This window comes from Corvus moneduloides, chromosome 6, assembly GCF_009650955.1.
Source record: "Corvus moneduloides isolate bCorMon1 chromosome 6, bCorMon1.pri, whole genome shotgun sequence".
Taxonomy (NCBI): Eukaryota; Metazoa; Chordata; class Aves; order Passeriformes; family Corvidae; genus Corvus; species Corvus moneduloides.
In genome coordinates this window covers 1,990,510-2,009,352 of record NC_045481.1, presented here as the reverse complement: position 1 = coordinate 2,009,352, position 18,843 = coordinate 1,990,510, and the positions used below count along the sequence as shown (strand labels likewise).

General features: G+C 41.7%; 1 protein-coding gene across 1 annotated transcript in view; it reads left to right on the top strand.

Annotated features, from left to right (window-relative positions):
* Positions 1-18,843, top strand: part of SOS2 (SOS Ras/Rho guanine nucleotide exchange factor 2) — a 41,193-nt gene that overhangs the window by 6,322 nt on the left and 16,028 nt on the right. The window contains exons 2-8 of the mRNA XM_032113462.1: positions 4,727-4,852; positions 7,196-7,327; positions 8,714-8,878; positions 9,568-9,771; positions 11,095-11,238; positions 14,553-14,663; positions 15,784-15,882. Coding sequence (XP_031969353.1) covers positions 4,727-4,852; positions 7,196-7,327; positions 8,714-8,878; positions 9,568-9,771; positions 11,095-11,238; positions 14,553-14,663; positions 15,784-15,882 — 981 coding nt within the window. The remainder of the gene's footprint in view (positions 1-4,726; positions 4,853-7,195; positions 7,328-8,713; positions 8,879-9,567; positions 9,772-11,094; positions 11,239-14,552; positions 14,664-15,783; positions 15,883-18,843) is intronic.

The window sequence follows — 18,843 nt, the reverse complement described above, 5'->3', positions numbered from 1 at the left end:
GGAGAAAGAAGAATTTGTGTGTATCTGTGTCGTTCTTCATGTGTTTTTTCTGTGGGCACCAAGCAGTCTTCCCAGGAGATTTTAAGACAGTCTTTGATGCTGTTTCAAAGTCAGATCCATCACTCCTGCTTTAATTTACCCTCCTCTCAACTAGAATATAGTGTAGGAGAAAATTATTTAAATAGCTAAAGATGAGAAAAAAATTACATTTGCACCAAAGTGGTGGTGTAAGATGGTTTTTTAATACCTCTGTACAGTCAGTTTAGGGATAATTTTACTTTGCTAACCATGCTTCAAGTTTTTTACAGTAAAAAACTCCAAATGCTGTATGTAGATAAAAATTCTCTTTTACTTAAGAGACTGCTTCATGCTGTTCCTCTCTCAGCATGTTTTAGTCTGATTTAAGAAAGACAGGCCAGCCAGAAATTGTTGTACTGGAAATAAAATCAGAAATTCGTGTGGTTATTTTTAAAAAGTTGACAGTGCATTTTTATTGGGGATTTCTCTTCAATTTAAATCTTTGTGGTTCTTTCTAAAGAATTGTGCTTGAAAATTGGGAATACCAGCACTGTCCCCTTTCACTGAGTAAAAGCAGCAGATGCCTTTAGGTTGCTCCATTTGGTTCCCTTCTTCCTCTGGAGCATCATCCAGATGAGGGATTAAAAATGCCTTTGGAGCAGATGTTTTATGTTTCTCATGGTCAGGGTTATCTTTAGGAGAGAAAAGATAAGAAGGAATTAAAACACAGACATTTAAATGAGAAACTTTGTGTTCAGAAATCTCAGGTAATACTGGAATTCTGTTTTCTGAAAATGTAGTTTGGAATATGAGTAGAAAACTGGGATATTTTTGCCAAGTCTTTTAGGAATACGGATCCATATTTTTTGTGGTGGAATGTGCCGCTTACAGACTTGATGTGCACGTCATGGATTTGGGAATTTTCTCTTCTTGGGGTTTTTTTTTTAATGAAAAATTTCTTGTTTTGCTCATGTGCTCACTGTGGAACAACTGGAGCTTTCTGGATGTGTTTTTACTATCAAAATACATCTATTAAGTAAAAATATGTTTAGCTATTTTAGCCAAAGCCTCAGAACAAGCTAAAAAGAAGTTCCTTGCAGTTTTGACTCTGTTTTTTTTCCCCTCAGCTTTTTGTCATTTCAAATGGAACCCTTTGATCATTGCTTTTGTACTCTGGTCTGAGATCCCGAATTCCTGTGTTTCAAAATTTACCCTGCCATTATATTGGTTAAAAAAAAAAAATCAGTTTGTTTCTAGTTTTAATACCATTTATCTCCATGAAAAGTTTTCATCCTCCTCTTTTCTGAACAGACTCCTTGCTCTGAGGATTAATAAAATCTCACTGAGAATGAATTTTGAGGAGAAGTTTTTGAGGATTTTCATCAAATAAACATTGGAGTGGTGGAAGAGTAGGGAAAAGCTGAGGAGCAAGAGAAGGAGCAGTTTAGGAGTTTCAATGTAAAATAAAATTATGTCCCCCAGAAAGGCCTTAAGGCCAAGTTTAAATGTCACTCTTGGACGTGTTATTTAATTTCTGTTCCTTGAAACAGCTTGGACTAAACCAAGTGTGAATGACTCTGCAAAAATTAGTTAGTCCTGCTAATCCTAATCTCTCTTTAAGGACTTTAGACACTCTGCTATTTCAGAGATAAAATAGTAAAAAATCTGGTTTCTGTGCTCCCTTCTGTTCATGTTCTTGCAGCAGAGCTCTGCCTCATCGGTGCAACAACTTGTGGATTTTTAAAGGGTCTTTTGACCCTTAAAAGAAACCATTACCAGACAAAATTCATCCTGTGTAGCTCTGATGTGTTTATTCCATGCCAGTTTATATAATTGTGCTCAGATATTTCAGTGTGAACCTGAGATCAGTGAATATCTCTTCTGTAAGAAACATTCCCAGTAATTCCTCCTGCTTTTTTCCATATATTCAGTGCTTTATCAGTCTCTCCTTGCTTTTCCAGTCCTCTCAGTCAGGATTTAGGGAGTACTGTAAAGAATAAGTGTTCTCTCCTTGATCCAGTGGCATCTGATTTGATCAGCTGGTGCACAGCTTTTATTAAAGTATTTTTGTTTTGCTCTGAAAAACACTGCCTTGATACAAAATTGGTTTTTTCTTCTCAGCATTTATGTCAGAATAACTTCTCTGAAAGGCAGGGAGTGCAGAAGCACCTCTGGGACCTTTCAGGATGCTGCAGGCAGACTCATTTCAAGTGGCAGCTGATCTTCTAAATCCTCTGGGGAGAGTTGTCTCAACCAAGAGATGCTGGGCTTTGTTGTTGGTTTTGCTCCTTTCAAAGGAAAATTGACTCCAGGACTTAGAGAGGGCCACGGAGATGATTTGGGGGATGGAACAGTTGTGAGGAAAGGCTGAGCATGTTGGGGTTGTTCAGCCTGGAGAAGAGAAGGCTCCAGGGAAAGCTCAGAGCCCCTTGCAGGGCCTAAAGGGGCTCCAGGAGAGCTGGAGAGGGACTGGGGACAAGGGATGGAGGGACAGGACCCAGGGAATGGCTTCCCACTGCCAGAGGGCAGGGATGGATGGGATATTGGGAATTGGGAATTGCTGGCTGGGAGGGTGGGCAGGCCCTGGCACAGGGTGCCCAGAGCAGCTGTGGCTGCCCCTGGATCCCTGGCAGTGTCCAAGGCCAGGTTGGAGGGGCTTGGAGCAGCCTGGGACAGTGGAAGGTGTCCCTGCCCATGGCAGGGCTGGAATAGGATGGTGTTTAAGATCCCTTCCAATCCAGGCAATTCCAGGATTCCATGGTTTGTGTTCCTAATACGAAGCTGAGATTCCCTGTCACTGTTTAAGGAGAGCTCTGTGCTCCTCTGCTGCTCCTCAGCTGTGCTGGACATCCTTGTGCTCCCAAGAAAGTTTAGGAGAATATGGCATGAGCTGTTCAGACCTGGGAACTGAAGTCAGGTACAAATGAAGTCACTTTTGTGCAGTGAAGTCTGAAACAAATGATTGGAGGGAGGAGAACGGCTGCAGTTTGACCCAGGGAATGGGAGTTCCCATCTTCTCCTAATCTTCCTCCTCTTCTTACTGTTCTGTTCTTGTCAGTTCTCTGGAGCATCATTAAGGGTTCACTGCAGGGACACAGAATTTCATCTGATTTCCTTGCTGGGTCCTGCTCTTGCTGTAGTGGTGCTCTCTGAGAGACACGTGGCAGGACCTTAACTCGGCACTTCCTGGTTTTCCATTGTTTTGTGAATTAAACTCTCATGTTCAGGAAGAACACGAAATGCCCTGGCTATTGTTGAAAACCTGCTGTCTTAAGTAAGAGTTTTCAAGGAGTGGGTTTGGTTTTCTTGAGGATTCTTTCTTTCTTTCAGGATCTTGTATCTATGTCAGCTGGGAATCAGCTGTGTAAAGCAGAGATTCGTTTTTGAGGCACAGAAAGAGAAATTACATTTACAGGGCTATAAAATAACTTTGTAACAAGACTGGGCAGCTGGATTCAAACTCACAGAGGTCAGGGTTCAGTGGGATACTGGGAAGGAATTCCTGGCTGGGAGGGTGGGGAGGCCCTGGAATAGAATTCCCAGAGAAGCTGGGGCTGCCCCTGGATCCCTGGAAGTGCCCAAGGCCAGGCTGGATGGGATTGGAGCACCCTTGAATAGTGGAAGGTGTCCCTGCCCATGGCAGGGGTGGCACTGGATGATCTCTAAGGTCCCTTCCAACCCAAACCATTCTGGGATTCTCCTTAATTTGGAGGAAGCCCTCAGAGCGCCCCCGGTTTTGGGAACTGCTCCATGGGCTTTGGGAGGGGCTGTGCCTGTAATTCATCAGAATTCAACCCAAGGATATTTCTGTCTTGTCCCAAGAAACTGCCACCCCGTTTGTCCTGTGAGTGCCAATGTGAGTATGTCAGATGACTTTTTTGAAGTGATTTACATGGAATTTGTATGGGGAGAGGAGGGAATTTCCCTGGATTGTATTCCTTACGAATCTTTTGGCTATAGTTTGAGATCTAGTGAGCGCTTTCCTGATTGAGAGGCTGCCAGGGAAAACTGAGTATGGAGACCAACTCCTGAGTGCTTTTCTTTTTCTTTTTAAGGTGGGGTGATTTGACTGGGGGGATTTTTACTACAAAACAGCCCTGCTGACCCAGGATGAGTTAATTGTAACCCTTTTTGTGTAGGCACATGCTGAGGTTGCCTGTTTTGGGTTGTCTGGTCTAGTTTAGCCTGGAAAACCAAAGCTGGGATTAATCTTCATGAAATGAGATAAAAGGAGTTATCCTGCCTTGCCTTGAAAAGAGGTGTAAGTCAGCTTTTCCTTGCTTTTCCTCTGGTGGGTCCGTGCTGCTCCTCTGTTCAGTCACCCAGGTAGGGTGAGCTGTTGCTACAGGTAGTGACTCCATCAGTCACTCATTAGGGTTGGTAACGTCACTGTAGTTACTCATTCAGGAGATGAGTAACTCAGAGTTACCCACAGGGATTGTTTCGCTCCAGTGTTGGCAGAAATCTGCCTTGGCTTGGAAGTCCTTCCCACCATAATGGCAAAACATGGAGTTTGTCATTCCACAGAGGTGCCAGCTTGGCAGGAATAGGAATTACCGCCTTAACTCCATAGGAAAACTTGTGAGAAATACTAAAAGTATGTGAATTTGCAGCACTGGAATCCAGAGTTATCCTGCTTTTGCTGGGATTTGTTTTTAGGCACAGCTTTCCATTAAAAAATCCTAATTCTTTGAATTCCTTTGGCCAGGTCCAGCAGCAGGTTCACCCCAACCTGTCGGCAAAGGAAGATTCCCTCTACTACATTGAGGAGCTGATCCTGCAGCTGCTGAACAAACTGTGCATCGCCCAGCCACGGACTGTGCAGGATGTGGAGGTAGGGCTGGAGGCTGGAAAACCAAGGGTTTGCCTCTGGAATCGCTGAAATTAATTAGGATATTTTGGGCAGTGCAGGTTGGAAGCCCAGAACTTCTTAACACAACTTTGTGGCTGCCCCTGGATCCCTGGAAGTGTCCAAGGCCTGGTTGGATGGGGTTTGGAGCAACCTGAGATAGTGGAAGGTATCCCATGGAAGGGATGGAACTGGATGAGCCTTAAGGTCCCTTCCAACCCAAACTATTCTGGGATACTCTGATTCTATTTAGATTTTATAAGCAAATTTAATAGGAAACTCATTTTCTTACCCAGTGCTTCAGAAGAGAAATTGTGGGAATTTTTCCTTTCAGCAATATTTTTATAAAAGCAAAATGCTTCGAAGGATTTTCTGCTGCTCGAATGCACATTGGATTTAAGAATTTTTCCTACTTTTTTGACATAAATATGCAAGAAAAAAAATTAAATAGTGCAATGAAAGATTACTGTTGTCAGGCCTGGACTGTGCAGCTGAGGGAATAGAGCTGGATGTTCCTGGGACTTTATTGGACTCACTGAGGCTCTTGTATTATTGCAGCTGTCAGCTTTTGTGTCATCATTCCAAAATGAGGGTTTAATGGAGTCTGGAGGGAGAAAGTGGCTTCCATGTGGCTGTGACCCGACAGAGCTTTGTAGAGTATTAATTTTACATCAATCTTAGGTCCAGGATTTTCATATAAAAATAAAAATTATATGTGTGTCAAAATTATTATATACATCTATTCATATAAATTATATATGTGTCTCATGGAAATGAAAGAAAATTATATCTATAGGTAAATATATATTAGGTATCTGTATAAAAAATATGTATTGGCAAAATAACTGCCCAGAGGGCTTTAGATTCTTATTAGATGCCCTTTATTCAACACTAATTTTTAATTTTGAATTAGGATTTATTTTTTTTAATACTGGTGCATAAAGATTATAGTATCACTAAATAAAAGCAGAATTTAATAGCTCCTTCATAGCTCTTGAGATTGGATCTGCTCCTCAGCTGTTTTTAGCTGTTAAGGGAAAACATGAGAGCTATGATCTCTGAAGTTTATCATGCAGATATTTACATAACAGCCTGGAGCTAATGGAACTGTTTGTTCAAGATGTTGTACTCAAGTATTTGCAGGATCAAGGTCTAAAAATCTCAAATTAGAAATGTTTTATAAATAGAAACAGCCCTTCAAATTGTTCCTAAAGAAAACAGTGGGAAGCAATGCTGGGGCGCAGAAGGCCTGTGTTAGGTTGGGTATTGGGAAGGAATTCCTGGCTGGGAGGGTGGGGAGGCCCTGGAAGAGAATTCCCAGAGAAGCTGTGGCTGCCCCTGGATCCCTGGAAGTGTCCAAGGCCAGGCTGGACATTGGGGCTTGGAGCAGCCTGGGATAGTGGAAGGTGTCCCTGCCCATGGCAGGGCTGGCACTGGATGATCTTTAAGGTCCCTTCCAACCCAAACCAGTCTGGAATTCCATGATTCTAAGCTGAAGGATGGCTGAATGCCACCTTACCTCCATTTTTGGGATGATCTCCTGGTAGGATCCCAAGGAAGGGTCATTTGGGGGAACCATCCCAGCACTGTCAGCTGCTCTTCAGGAGGGAATGTCACCCTGTGTTAAGCTGGCAGCTGATCAGAAAGTTGGGCATTAATTGGCCACCTGCAAAGACTTAAAAGCTGCCTGAAGAAAATTTGCCTCTCTGAAGACCTTGGGCCTCCTGTTAGATCTTGAAACGTGCAAAAATCTTTTAATCAAAGGGACACAAATATTTCCCCATTTTTTTCCAGCTCATCCTTCAGCTTTTTATTCCTGCCACAAACTTCATTTGATGTAGGGCAAGTTACACTCTTTTCTCAAATAGGAACAATATCAATTTGGGTTTTTTTTTGTAGCCTGTAAACTGTTTAGTACTTCCTGATGGTGTTTATATTTTGGGCTCCTGGTCTCACAGAATCCCAGAATAGTTTGGGTTGGAAGGGACCTTAAAGACCATCCATATCCAACTCCCTGCCGTGGCAGGAACACCTTCCACTAGAAGTGGAGACTGAAAACTTCTTGCTGCTCTTGTAAAGAACAAAAAGGAAGAGGCATTTTAGGAGATTTGAAGGAGTTCTTGGTGCTCAGGGAAGGGAGGTTGTTGGGGATTGCTGAAAAGAGAGAAGCCGAGTTGGGGAAGGAGAGAACAATTAGGAAAATGTGTTGCAAACACTGAGGAGGAGGATAATTGTCTGTACCAGAGGGGAAGTAATTTGCTGTGCTGTATTTTATTTAAACCTCTCTGGTGGCTGTGGTTGGTCTCAGTGCACTCTCTGTTTGGGCAGGAGCGGGTTCAGAAGACGTTTCCTCACCCCATAGACAAGTGGGCGATCGCTGATGCTCAGTCGGCCATCGAGAAACGGAAAAGAAGGAACCCCCTCCTGCTCCCTGTGGACAAAATCCATCCTTTACTGAAGGTACCTCTCACCTTTATTGCCCCCCAGCATAACCTTTAATGTATTTCTTTAATTTGTTTGAAATTAAAGAAGTTTCTCTTCTTGGCGGAGGGAGTAAAGAGTCACCATAAAACTGAATTTATTGTAGGTGTAATAAAAGGAAATCCTTCAATTCATCATGTTCAAGACATCAGTGTGTTAATCTATTACTCTGAAAGATGATTAGTTAGTTTTTAACATAAATAAAACTCAAATACCTTCCCTATTTCAGCAGCTGCTTTGATGCCTTTATTTGTTTCAAAATGCTGCAGAAGCCAAAATAGAAGAAGAGGGAACAAGTAGATCCTGTTCCTTGTGTACTGTCAACCAAGATGTGTGTCAGTGTCCTTTCAGTCACTGCTGAATGTCACTGGTGCCTTGGGTTTAAAAGTCAAGAGATCTGCAAAGGTGTTTCCAGCTGCTGAGAACACTTTATTGGAGCATAAGCAGAAATTAAAGCACTTTTCCAGGTCTCCTTGCTGTGTTCACATACACAACATCTCAGCTCCTGAGGGTTGGTGAGAAGGGAAGGGGTGTCAAGAGAGAAAACAGCATTAAATAAGATCTTCCTAAACTGGTATTCTTTGGTGAAATCTGGTTTAGAAGTGTGAGAAAAGGCCCAGAATCTGATTTTTAGAGGATGCCCCAACACGTAATGAGAACACATCTGCCTTATCCAGATGCACAAACTCACCTGCACTTACTGACAGGTAAAAGGCTGTGTGATGCAAGCTCTGCAGAACATGGAGCATGTTCCCAAGGATAATGTGCCACATTCATCCTGGTTTTTTTCTGTTCAGTCTTTCATTATTAAAGTTTCATTATTTTGTGTAGTGCAAGGATGCAGAGTGCTCAGTTGGCATGGCAGGGGATGGAAGAGAGGATCTTTAAGGTCCCTTCCAGCCCAAACCATTCCATGATTCCGTGAAAGTGGAACCTACTCTGTTCTCAAGAGTCCACATTAGGGCCAGAGTCCTGCAATAAGCACAGACAAAAATGGAAATTAAAGTACAGGAAGTGTACTTTAAATTTAAAGTATATTTAAAGTATACTTAAATTTAAAGTACACTGAAGTGCCTTCCTTAAAGGAATTCTATTTTTAGGACTGTCAGTTTTAGAGGAGGGATTATTTCAAGTTCTGTAGCTTTTCCTCTTTTAAAATACTGCAGAATATCACAGGTATTTACAAGCATCTCCTTCCAGGCAGATATTCCAATTTCCCTTTGATATCCTCAGCCCTGGGTGTTCCATTACTGTAAATGATCACCACAGACATCCATTTCAGTCGAAAATTCAATGTGTTAATTGTCATTCTAGATGAATTTCTGGAATAAATACCATTTGTTTTCTCTTGTTTTCACTTTGCAGGAGGTCCTGGGCTACAAGGTGGATTACCATGTGTCTCTCTATATCGTGGCTGTCTTGGAATACATCTCAGCTGACATTTTAAAGCTGGCTGGAAACTATGTTTTCAATATCCGACACTTTGAAATCTCCCAGCAGGACATTAAAGTATCAATGTGTGCTGATAAGGTAAAGAGTTGGGATTAAAACAGTATTTAGAGGTGATTTTTTTTTAAATTTAGTTGATTTGGAAGGTGTATTTAAATGAGAATCAGAGGGAGAGCCTGGTTTTACTCAAAGGCAAAGCTTCTCTCAAAAATTGAAGTTAAGTCAAGTCAAAGGCAAAGCTTCTCTCCTTGTTCGTAGTGGATCTGTCACAGCAGAAATTTAAGTTAAGCCTGGCTAAGTTTTGGAACAGCAGGAGCTCTTAGAAGCAGTGTAAGGACAGAAAATGATGTTGTCCTTCATTTCTCTGTTGTCACGCCCTCCTGATGTCACTTTGTCATGGCAGCTCTTCTTCATAACACAGAAAAGACCTTTAGTTTTCATGCCCATTAAAATGAGAAACATTTTTGTTCAGTTTTATCTTCAGCAGGAGGTTTTGTCCAAGGCTTATGCAAGATGCCTTGTTTTCCAAGTTGATTCTGCATGAATTGTAACTTGTTTTCTAGGTCATACTCACTTCCAAGGGGGAAAATGGCTTTGGCAACTGCTGCAGCCTCCTGCTGCCAAAGTTGAAATATTACTCCCTTGTGAAAGTGATCACAGAAAGGATTGTATTAAAAACTCCAAGGATTTCTCTGAACACACTGAAATAGCTGAGCTGGAGCCAAATGTGAAAATCCGTCTGGGTGTAATTCTCTGGATTTCTTTGCCAGGTTTTGATGGATATGTTTGATCAGGATGAGATTGGGTTGGTTTCTCTGTGTGAGGACGAGCCCTCTTCTTCTGGGGAGCTCAACTACTACGACCTGGTGAGAAATGAGATTGCAGAAGAAAGGCAATACCTGCGGGAGCTGAACCTGATCATCAAAGTATTTCGGGAAGCTTTTCTGTCCAACAGGAGACTGTTCACACCTCATGTGAGTCCTTTATTGATGGGCAATGCTAATTGCTCCATTAGCAGCCAGAACTTATCCCTTTTGCATTAACTGTGCTGGAGGTGAAATCAAATTTGATTTATTGTCTGTCAGTGAATAATGAGCATTTTTTGTGTGTGAAATCCAGTGGGGGAATTGCCATTAATAGCATGGGAGTGGAGCCCAATGGACACAGTTCCCTGTCAGATGCCAGCAGTAGCTGGATTCTTTGGGTCATTTAGGTGACAGTTTCATTTTTGCTTAACACAAAAATGAAATCATCTACCTGCACGTGCAGTGAATGCTTGAAGTGACATTTAAAGGCTATCCCTTTTCTGTAGAAATTCCAATTAAAACAGCTCTTGGCTGTGGATTCTCTAACTGTGAGGGGAATCTCTGTTTGATAAATGATTGAAATATTTGATTGAAATTGTCTGTGTGGCAAATTCTGTTCTCAGGAGGACTAAGGAAGGATTGGTGGGACAGGGAAAAGGGGACAGGCCAGCAGAACCTCAGCTGGGATTTTTAGGTGATACCAGCAGGTTAAAAAGAGGCAGCAGGAGCCATTCTCACTCCAGCTGGGTGTGGAAGTTCCTCAGGAGCTGATGGAATGGTGCGGATGTGGGGACAGAATTCCAAGGAAGATGATGGGAGGAGGAGGGAACAATGTTTGGGAGCTAAGGAATATTCTTTTGGGGATGGGGATGGGAAATTCCAGGATTGCATGTTCCCACAAGAGGGTTGCCATGGTCTGGGCACTGGCTGGAGGTCAGTGGGAGGTTGGGCCAGAGAAAATTCTGAGCAGGGAGTTCAGAGGGGGAATCCAGGACACTGGAAGGGGCTCCCTCGTTGGATGTGTGGATTTGAACACTCTCCAAGTAGAATTTGGGAAGGAAGCTGCCAATTCCTGCTCCGTTCTCAGCTGAAGGAGCCCAGGAGCTGCTTTAGTTGCACCTGGGGTTTAAAGGATCTGAGCTTGGAGCTGCCATAAATTCCTCCTGTAAATCACCTCCTTCCTGCTGTGTTCCGTGGGACAGGAACGAGCAGAGGGAACAGTGACAGCTGGGAAGGCCAGGAGTGCCTGTCCAGATCCCAGCCTGTCCTGGGAGCACAGCAGCTCCTGGGAAGGATGCTGTGGGAACTGGGCAAGGCTGGATGAGCTCAGGGAAGCCTGGAGGGCTGGGAAGACCACGGAGTTTAACTTTCCCTTGCTTTTTGTTGGCTCCTCTCTGTTTACCTCCTGGTTCAGACAAAACCTACTCAGATATTTGCATGCTCCAAATAAATGATCCCAGCCAGGTACTCAGCCATGATTTGTGTTTGCAGGACATTGATGTGATATTCAGCAACATTTCAGACATCCACGAGCTGACAGTGAAGCTTTTGGGATTGATTGAGGACACTGTGGAAATGACAGATGAAAGCAGCCCTCACCCTCTGGCTGGCAGCTGCTTTGAGGACCTTGCAGAGGTTTGGTGTTTCATTGGGGTGGTTTGGGGTATTTTTAATATTAAATCACTCCAAAGGGGGTTTTAATTCAAATACATTGTTTGACATCTGGAATGGGAAATGCCTCCACAGAGCAGGGACTCCAGGAAGGATTGAAGTATCAAACCAGCAGTTTATGGCTCAGGATTGTAGCAAAAGTGCTGTTGATACCCACTGACCTCTAAAATGGATATTAAAGAGTAGGAATAAGAGAAAACACTGCCCAGGGATTGGGTGTGGCTCGTACTGGAATGTTTATTAATTATTCTTTCAGTTTGTTTTGAGTGGGCACTGAAATACCAGAAGGAATTTTATAAAATTCTGAACTACTCCATATTAAAACTATTCTGAAATACAGAAGGGAGTCCCAAAGCTGAAGTGAGGTAGAGCTCAGTTTAGTCAGAATTCCAGAGAAGAGGTGCAGAATGACTCTGGAATTCAGCAGGGAGGTGCACAGGGAAAAATCAGGATCTGAGAGGCAAAAGGACAATTCAGAATACACCACATAATTTTTATTGTCAGGAAAGAAAACTCTTGGAGTGGATGACCAAGGTAGGGATGGAGGTTTTGCTGTCTTTGGACATGGTTTAATGGAATCTGCTTTTCCTTGGAATGTGTATTAATCCCAGTTTTTGGCCCTAAAACATGAGAGCAATCATGTAAACCACTATTACAGAGGAAACCAATGAGTTGTTCTGAGCTGACAGAGAATAAATCAGGTGAACCACGTGGTGAATGGCAAGTTTTTGGTTTTATTTTAGGATGTTCCTTAAAAAAATAACAATAAAACTTCTATTTCATTTTTATGTGTCTTTCATTTTTATGATCTGAGGATTGCATGAACACCCCAGCACCACCTGGAAAATTATGACATTTTTGTGGCTGTAAGAAATAGTGATTTTTGAGCTCAGGTGCCACTCACTTAGGAAGAGACCATAAAGATAAAGTTTTCTTGGCATTGCTTCAACAAACCATTCATATGTAGGAAAGTCCAGCTGACCAAGTCTTAGCAGTTATTGAAGCATAATTACTTCATAATGATAAGGAGAAGTGTTTGATCAATGGATTAAAGTTGTTATAATATTGAAACTGAAAATAAAACCCCTTAAATTTGAAATACTGCAGCATTATCCTGGGAAAAAAATCTGATTTTATTGCAAAAGCTGCTCTTAGTCATCCTGTGCTTTAATGGAAACAAATCCTTTTCAATGAGTGAAAATCTCATCTGATTTTTCATTCACTGAAAAAACCTGAAGAGGAAATGCAGTACAGATTATTTTTCCAAGCTCTTTATGAAGGTAATATGTTTGAATTTATTAATTCAGTTAATATGGAGCAAGACCTGCTTAACAACTGAGCTGTTGATTTGATCATCTCCCATGGTGAGATCATCTTTCTGTCAGTGTTTGCAAAAGGAATCATTAAAGAGAGATATGAAAGTGAAGTGTTTATTTGCTCTGCTTATCTCACTGCCAGGGTTGTTCACTGAGTGTTTCCATTATGAAGGTCCTTCAGCTTCTTGGGAAGGATAATTAAAACCAAACAACCCCTGCAAGCTGGAATCTTCCTGCTTTGTCTGGTTTTTTTCAGCATCAGGTCCCTGAAAGGTTTAAAAACGTAAATATTGTCGTGGTTTTGAGATAAGGAAGTGTGGGGAAAAGAAAACATTCATTTCATGTGTGGGGAAAATAAAACATTTTTTCCTGGTGTGGAGGAAATTCAGAAAATTGATTCCTGACACACCTAAGTGGGAGATGGGTGGTGGCTGGAGAGCTCAGAACAGGGCAGAGGGTTTCTCCCTGCTTTGAAGGGATCTTCACAAGGCAGCTGATAAAACAAGGGTATTGTCAGTAGATTGTAAATTTGTTTTCTGGTGTTTGTGTTTCCATAAGAGGAGTTTTAAGTATCCACAAAGGAATAAAGGTGGGAAGCAGTGCACACACTGAGGGGGTGAAATGGGCAAACAGCAGTCCAGGCCCTTATCCTGCACTGAGATAATTTATATGGGCATCAGGGTGATGTCTCCATAGAATCCCAGCATGGTTTGGGTTGGAATGGCAGGGACACCTTCCACTGTCCCAGCTTGCTCCAACCCTGTCCAGCCTGGCCTTGGGCACTTCCAGGGATCCAGGGGCAGCCACAGCTTCTCTGGGAATTCTCTTCCAGGGCCTCCTCACCCTCATAGCCAAGAATTCCCAATTCCCAGTATCCTGTCTAACCCTCCCCTCCTTCAGCCAAAGGCCATCGATTTCAGTATTCCAGAATTCCATATTTCAGTCACTTTTGCAGCATTGCAAGCATAAAACTCTTTTTTTAATGATTAATCTCTTGGGGATGATTCATAATGCAGTTCATTTCAATCTTCATGTTCATAAAACAAACCCAAAACATGAAAATACTGATTGAAGTCTAAGTGGAAGAAACTGAAACCATTTGTAAAATGCAGTAAAAATTCCAGAAGACAGCAGACAGTCAGGAAATATTGGCCTGGCTCCTCCAATGGATTTGCACTGTGGATTCCACTGTGACTTGAGACTTCACCAACATTCAAACAAGCCTTTTCTGGTGGTTGGTATTCCCAAATCCAGCAGCCTGACAAGCACTGAGGTGAAAAGAGGGATGTGATAATGCAGTGACTCAGGAGTGAATCAGCCCAGGGAGGCTGCAGGGACTGGGATCAGCCTGACAGGTCCTGGCACAGCTCAGCTGGGAGCAGCCAGAAATGATTCCTGAGCAGTTAGAAAGGATTCCTGCAGGGATTCCTGTGCAGGCAGAAATGATTCCTGCAGGGATTCCTGTGCAGCCAGCTTTGCATCCCATCCTGCTGTAGCTGATCCTGTGGAATCACAGCTGGATACTCCAACCAGAGTCATAATTTTTGCACCTGAAACCCTTGATATCACTTGAAGACTTTCCCCTGAGACTGGTTGCTTTGTCCCAGATGAGAGATTTTCCATGGAAAAGTGTCCCAAGTTTCCACATTGTCCATCTTTATGGTAAATTGCCATTCCATGTGAAATGGGGTGAAAAGCAGAAACTTCTCTTGGTTCCCACTGCTTCAGTACAACAAAGTTTGTGTTGGCCATAAAGATGGGGAGGTTGAGGAATGCCAAGAAAACGTTGGGCATTTAAAAGCTGCAAGTGAAAAAAGGTTGTGGTTTACTCAATTTTTGCTTTGCAAAATCAGTATTTTCTTGAAAAGTTCCATCAGCTTATTAAAGGAAATTATTGTACCAGCTGGGACAGAAATATCTTGGGTCCTTCACTTCTGTGTGTAATTCTGTGTTTTTATTTAGGAGCAAGCCTTTGATCCATATGAAACCTTGTCCCAGGATATTCTCTCTCCACAATTTCATGAACATTTTAATAACTTGATGGCAAAACCTGCTGTGGCTCTCCACTTCCAGGTGAGTGCAAATGAGAAATACTCAATGGCTTTAGTTCTCCTATTTCAAAGGTTTGAATTCTGTTAGTAATTCTTTCCTTCCAACTTAGGAAGAGATTCTCAAGGCCCTGCCCTTTCTTCAGTGTGAGATATTTTGACTTTGCCTCTTGCTGTAAAAACAGGGCACAGCTCTGACCCATCCATGAGTGTTTTGCAGGTTTTTTTCTCCTCACATCTTGTTAGAGAACAGAGGGTGAATTCTCACACTGCCACTTCTATTTTGCCTTGTAAAGCCAACCACAGACGCATAAACACCATATTTTCATTTTCTTCCTTGCATATCCAAGGCCTCCTTCAGCACTGAGGCTGTGACTGGTGGTTTTTCTGGAATAATTCTTCAATAATTTCTTAGTCATTGCTGCCCAGCAGGATAATCTGTGACTCTTTGTTTGGTTTATTACTTCCTTCTGCCAGTGTGGCAGATTTATTAAAGATGCTGCTCAGGCTGAGCTGCTGTTCAGAAATACTCTTAGAGAAGCTGCTGAGCAAGTGGTGGGTCACTGGTGCTCCCAGTTCAGCCCAGTTTAGTGGTGCTGGGGTTCACTGGGGCATCTCTGCAGGATGAGATTCCTCTGAGCCCTTCCTCTCCAGCTCTGAGCCCTTGGTGAGCTGGATCATCTCACTCTTAAATACTCCTTGGGGAGTGAATAAGGAAGGCTCTTTGCCTCCTTCCCTCCTAAATTTAAAGCTCAAAGATGGAATTAAATTCTTTTATTCCAGATTAAATTGATACTCAAGTCAGGTGTCAGTGAATCTGGCCTCCTTTCTGACCCTGAGGTAATTCAGTTTCTCCTCAGCAGTTATGCTATGGAAGATGGCAGGAATTTCACCACTGTTTGGAAAATCTCTCCTCATCTTACAAGCTGAATTATTGCCTTCATTAACTACTGGGAATGGGGAAAAAAAATCTCATTTTTTAAGTGATAAACCTGTGATTCTCAGTTTCTGAGGGTGATACTGATACTGATTTCTTCAGTACCTAATGAGGCCTCCATATTTCTGTGGGATATTGGACTTTATGGAAGCCCAGTGAACATTCTGAGTATTTCAGTGTAAATAATCCTGGTTTTTTTCCTTTCCAGTCCACAGCTGAAGGATTTAAGGAAGCTGTACAGTACGTCCTGCCCCGCCTCATGCTGATCCCGGTCTATCACTGCTTGCACTACTTTGAGTTGCTGCAGGTAAGTGGAGCCACACTCTCATTTCTCACTGAAAATAATTATTAATATAGAGAATCTGAGCTCTTAAATAGGTGATCACGATTTACTCACTTCTTCTGAAAAATAAAAGATATGAAAACATTATTTGACATGGTTCACTCAATTTCTGAAAAGTAAAAACACATTAAAAAAAATCTTAAAAAGCATCTGTTGCTCTCATATGAACACTTGAACTACATTTTATTAAACAAATCTTTATTGAACTTGAGTTCTAATGTAGTTAAAAATTTAATACACAAATCCAATTCCTTCTTTCCATGAGTTCTGAATTTTTTGTCCATTCAGAAAAAGCTAAGCAGGATTCAGGTCAGAATTCTCAGTCTCAGGTCACACTCCAGCTCAATTTATTATTTCAGAATAATCCATTCTTAATATTCAACCATTTGTCCTGAGTCCTAAATGGGAATTAGCTGAGGATAATATAACAAAGGTTCTGTTTGCCCCATTATGTGGGGAAATTTTGTAATACTTTAAGGGTAAATGAATTATTAACTAACAGGGATGAACTTAAATAGGTAAAACACCCTGTGGCTATAGCTGACATTTGGAAATAGCAACAGGAATTAGTCTTTTAGGTTCTCAGTGTAAAATCTGATGCTGTACAGGTGAGTTACAGGGATTTCCTTTGTGGTTTAAAGGATTTACTTGTATAAAGGAGGAAAAGGAAGGATTTACTTTTATAAAGGAGGAAAAGGAAACTTTGCATCATAGAATTTATCTATGATCCAACCTAAATATTTCTAGGAATTGTGTTAATACCAGGTCTGTAATTAATATTTAGCACAAGTTCCTTTTTTCTTCTTCTTCTTAATTCCACTCTTGTTTTCATCATGTCTGCTGTGATTTTTTGCATGATGTTTTCCTGATTTAAAGAAGTAAAAATAAGGGGTGATGTATTTTGACCCACCTCCAGTGTATGGATTGCCAGAAAGGTTTAAATCCCAGAATGGTTTGGGTTGGAAGGGACCTTAAAAATCATCTGGTTCCTACCCCTGCCGTGGGCAGGGACAGCTTCCAATACATCTAACTATGTATGATTTCAATAAATCTTCAACTATTAAGCATTTCTAGTGATAGTCAGTTTAGAAAACAGTTCAGAAAAGCTTAAAAAAAACCCCAAACAACCTTAATTTTCTACAACTTCCTGACAGGAGGGTGGGGACAGGAGAGTCGGGCTCTGCTCCCAGGGAACAAGGGGACAGCACAAGAGGAAACAGCCTCAAGCTCTGCCAGGGGAGGTTTAAATTGGATATCAGGGAAAAATTCTTCATCAGAAGGGGTCTCTTTCAAAATAATGGGAGTTCTCTTTCCATAATCATCACCTGCATGGGATAATTCTCTGGAACTTTTGAAAATCTTTCAGGTTGAAAAGCCAGAATTGGGTCAGTGACCTGCCTCATGCTGAAGGTCAGGCTAATTAACAACCCGTTGTGTCTTAGAGCTGGGAAAGTGCATCAGGATGAAATTGAAGGATGAAATCACATGCTGCCACAGCCCTGGGGGAATCCGAACCTTTAACTGGTTTTACAAGTGTAAAAAAATTTGTGGTTTTCCCCTTTTTAGGGAAACATTACCACAGGTGCCCTATTGAGCACAGTTTTCCTCCTATCTTTGATGAATATAGCCTGGCAAAATCACTTTGTCGTGTTTTTGTTTATTTTAAAGGCTAATACAGCAGGATGCTGCATGGAAGATGATTATTTTAGCACTGAAAACATTTAAATTCAACCTTTCTCCACAGTGTGTGAGATTTCTGAGGAGTATCTGATGCTTGGCTGTCTCACAACCTTGTGAGCACAGAACAGAAAACTGAACTATCGCTCTGTAGGTAATGGTCAGTCCAGAGTGTTTTGTTGTGTTCCCATTAGTTACAGGTTTCAAATTTGAATTTTATGTTGTACTTTGGAAACATCCTGAATTTACAGCAGGGATTTTTAGAAAGCAGAGTGGTTTTAGGGATAGATAAAGTATTTCTTCAACAATATTAATATATAACATTAAAAACTGGTGGTATTGCTTCTCTGTTACCATTGCATTTGCCTCTAGGAATGATGGTTGAAGAAGACCAAAATGAAAGCAAAAAAGCAACAAACCACTCATATTTTCACAGTTTCAGTAGGGAGAGAAGCTCAGATTGAGACTTTTACTCCTTGAGAAAGTTACCAAAAACCCCTTGTGAACTGGGAGGTGAATAAAATAATGATTTACAGGAGCACAGGCCTTGATTTTAGCTTTTTTTTTTCAAAAACAGCAAAACAAAAATTAATAAAATTGAAGTTTGAGAAGCCTGACAATTCTTTCAAGCTGTAGAACTTCTCCTCTTTGGTGGAAAAACCTTCAGGATCTGCATCAGAGCCTCCTCTTTGCCTGAGCAAAGGGATCAAGGTCCTGTATGGAAGAGGCAGTGAATCCTTCCTCCTCAGAGGCACAGGATTATCCCTAATTCCTGCACATGACTCGCTGTGTTCTCCTCCAGCGACATCTGAAATTATCACTCGGTTGCTTCTCCCACCTTTAGGATTCTGCATTTCACACCATTTTCATGTTCTTTGCGTTTCCATGGCTGGTAGCAAGGAAAAGCAGAATTTCCAGAGGCAGACATCTGATTTTTCCCTTCCCTGTACTGTTCCTCAGCTCATGAAATTCCCAGAAATTGTTTGGGCATGGAAAACTAAAAATTTCAGTAATTTAAACAACATGGAAGTGGACCAATCTGGTCAAATCCTCTTCTCTCAGTTACTTTTAGAGGAAGCTGAGGGATCCTTGCTGAGGGAACGTAGTGGGGAAAGGAAAAGAAGGATTCTGCCATGCCAGTGAGTGTAAGTAAGATTTCTCTTTAAGTCTGGAGGTAAAACAGAGTTTATTCAAAACTGCATGGCAAGTTGTCATGATTTTAGCCAGCAATTTATTAGCTTGAATTTT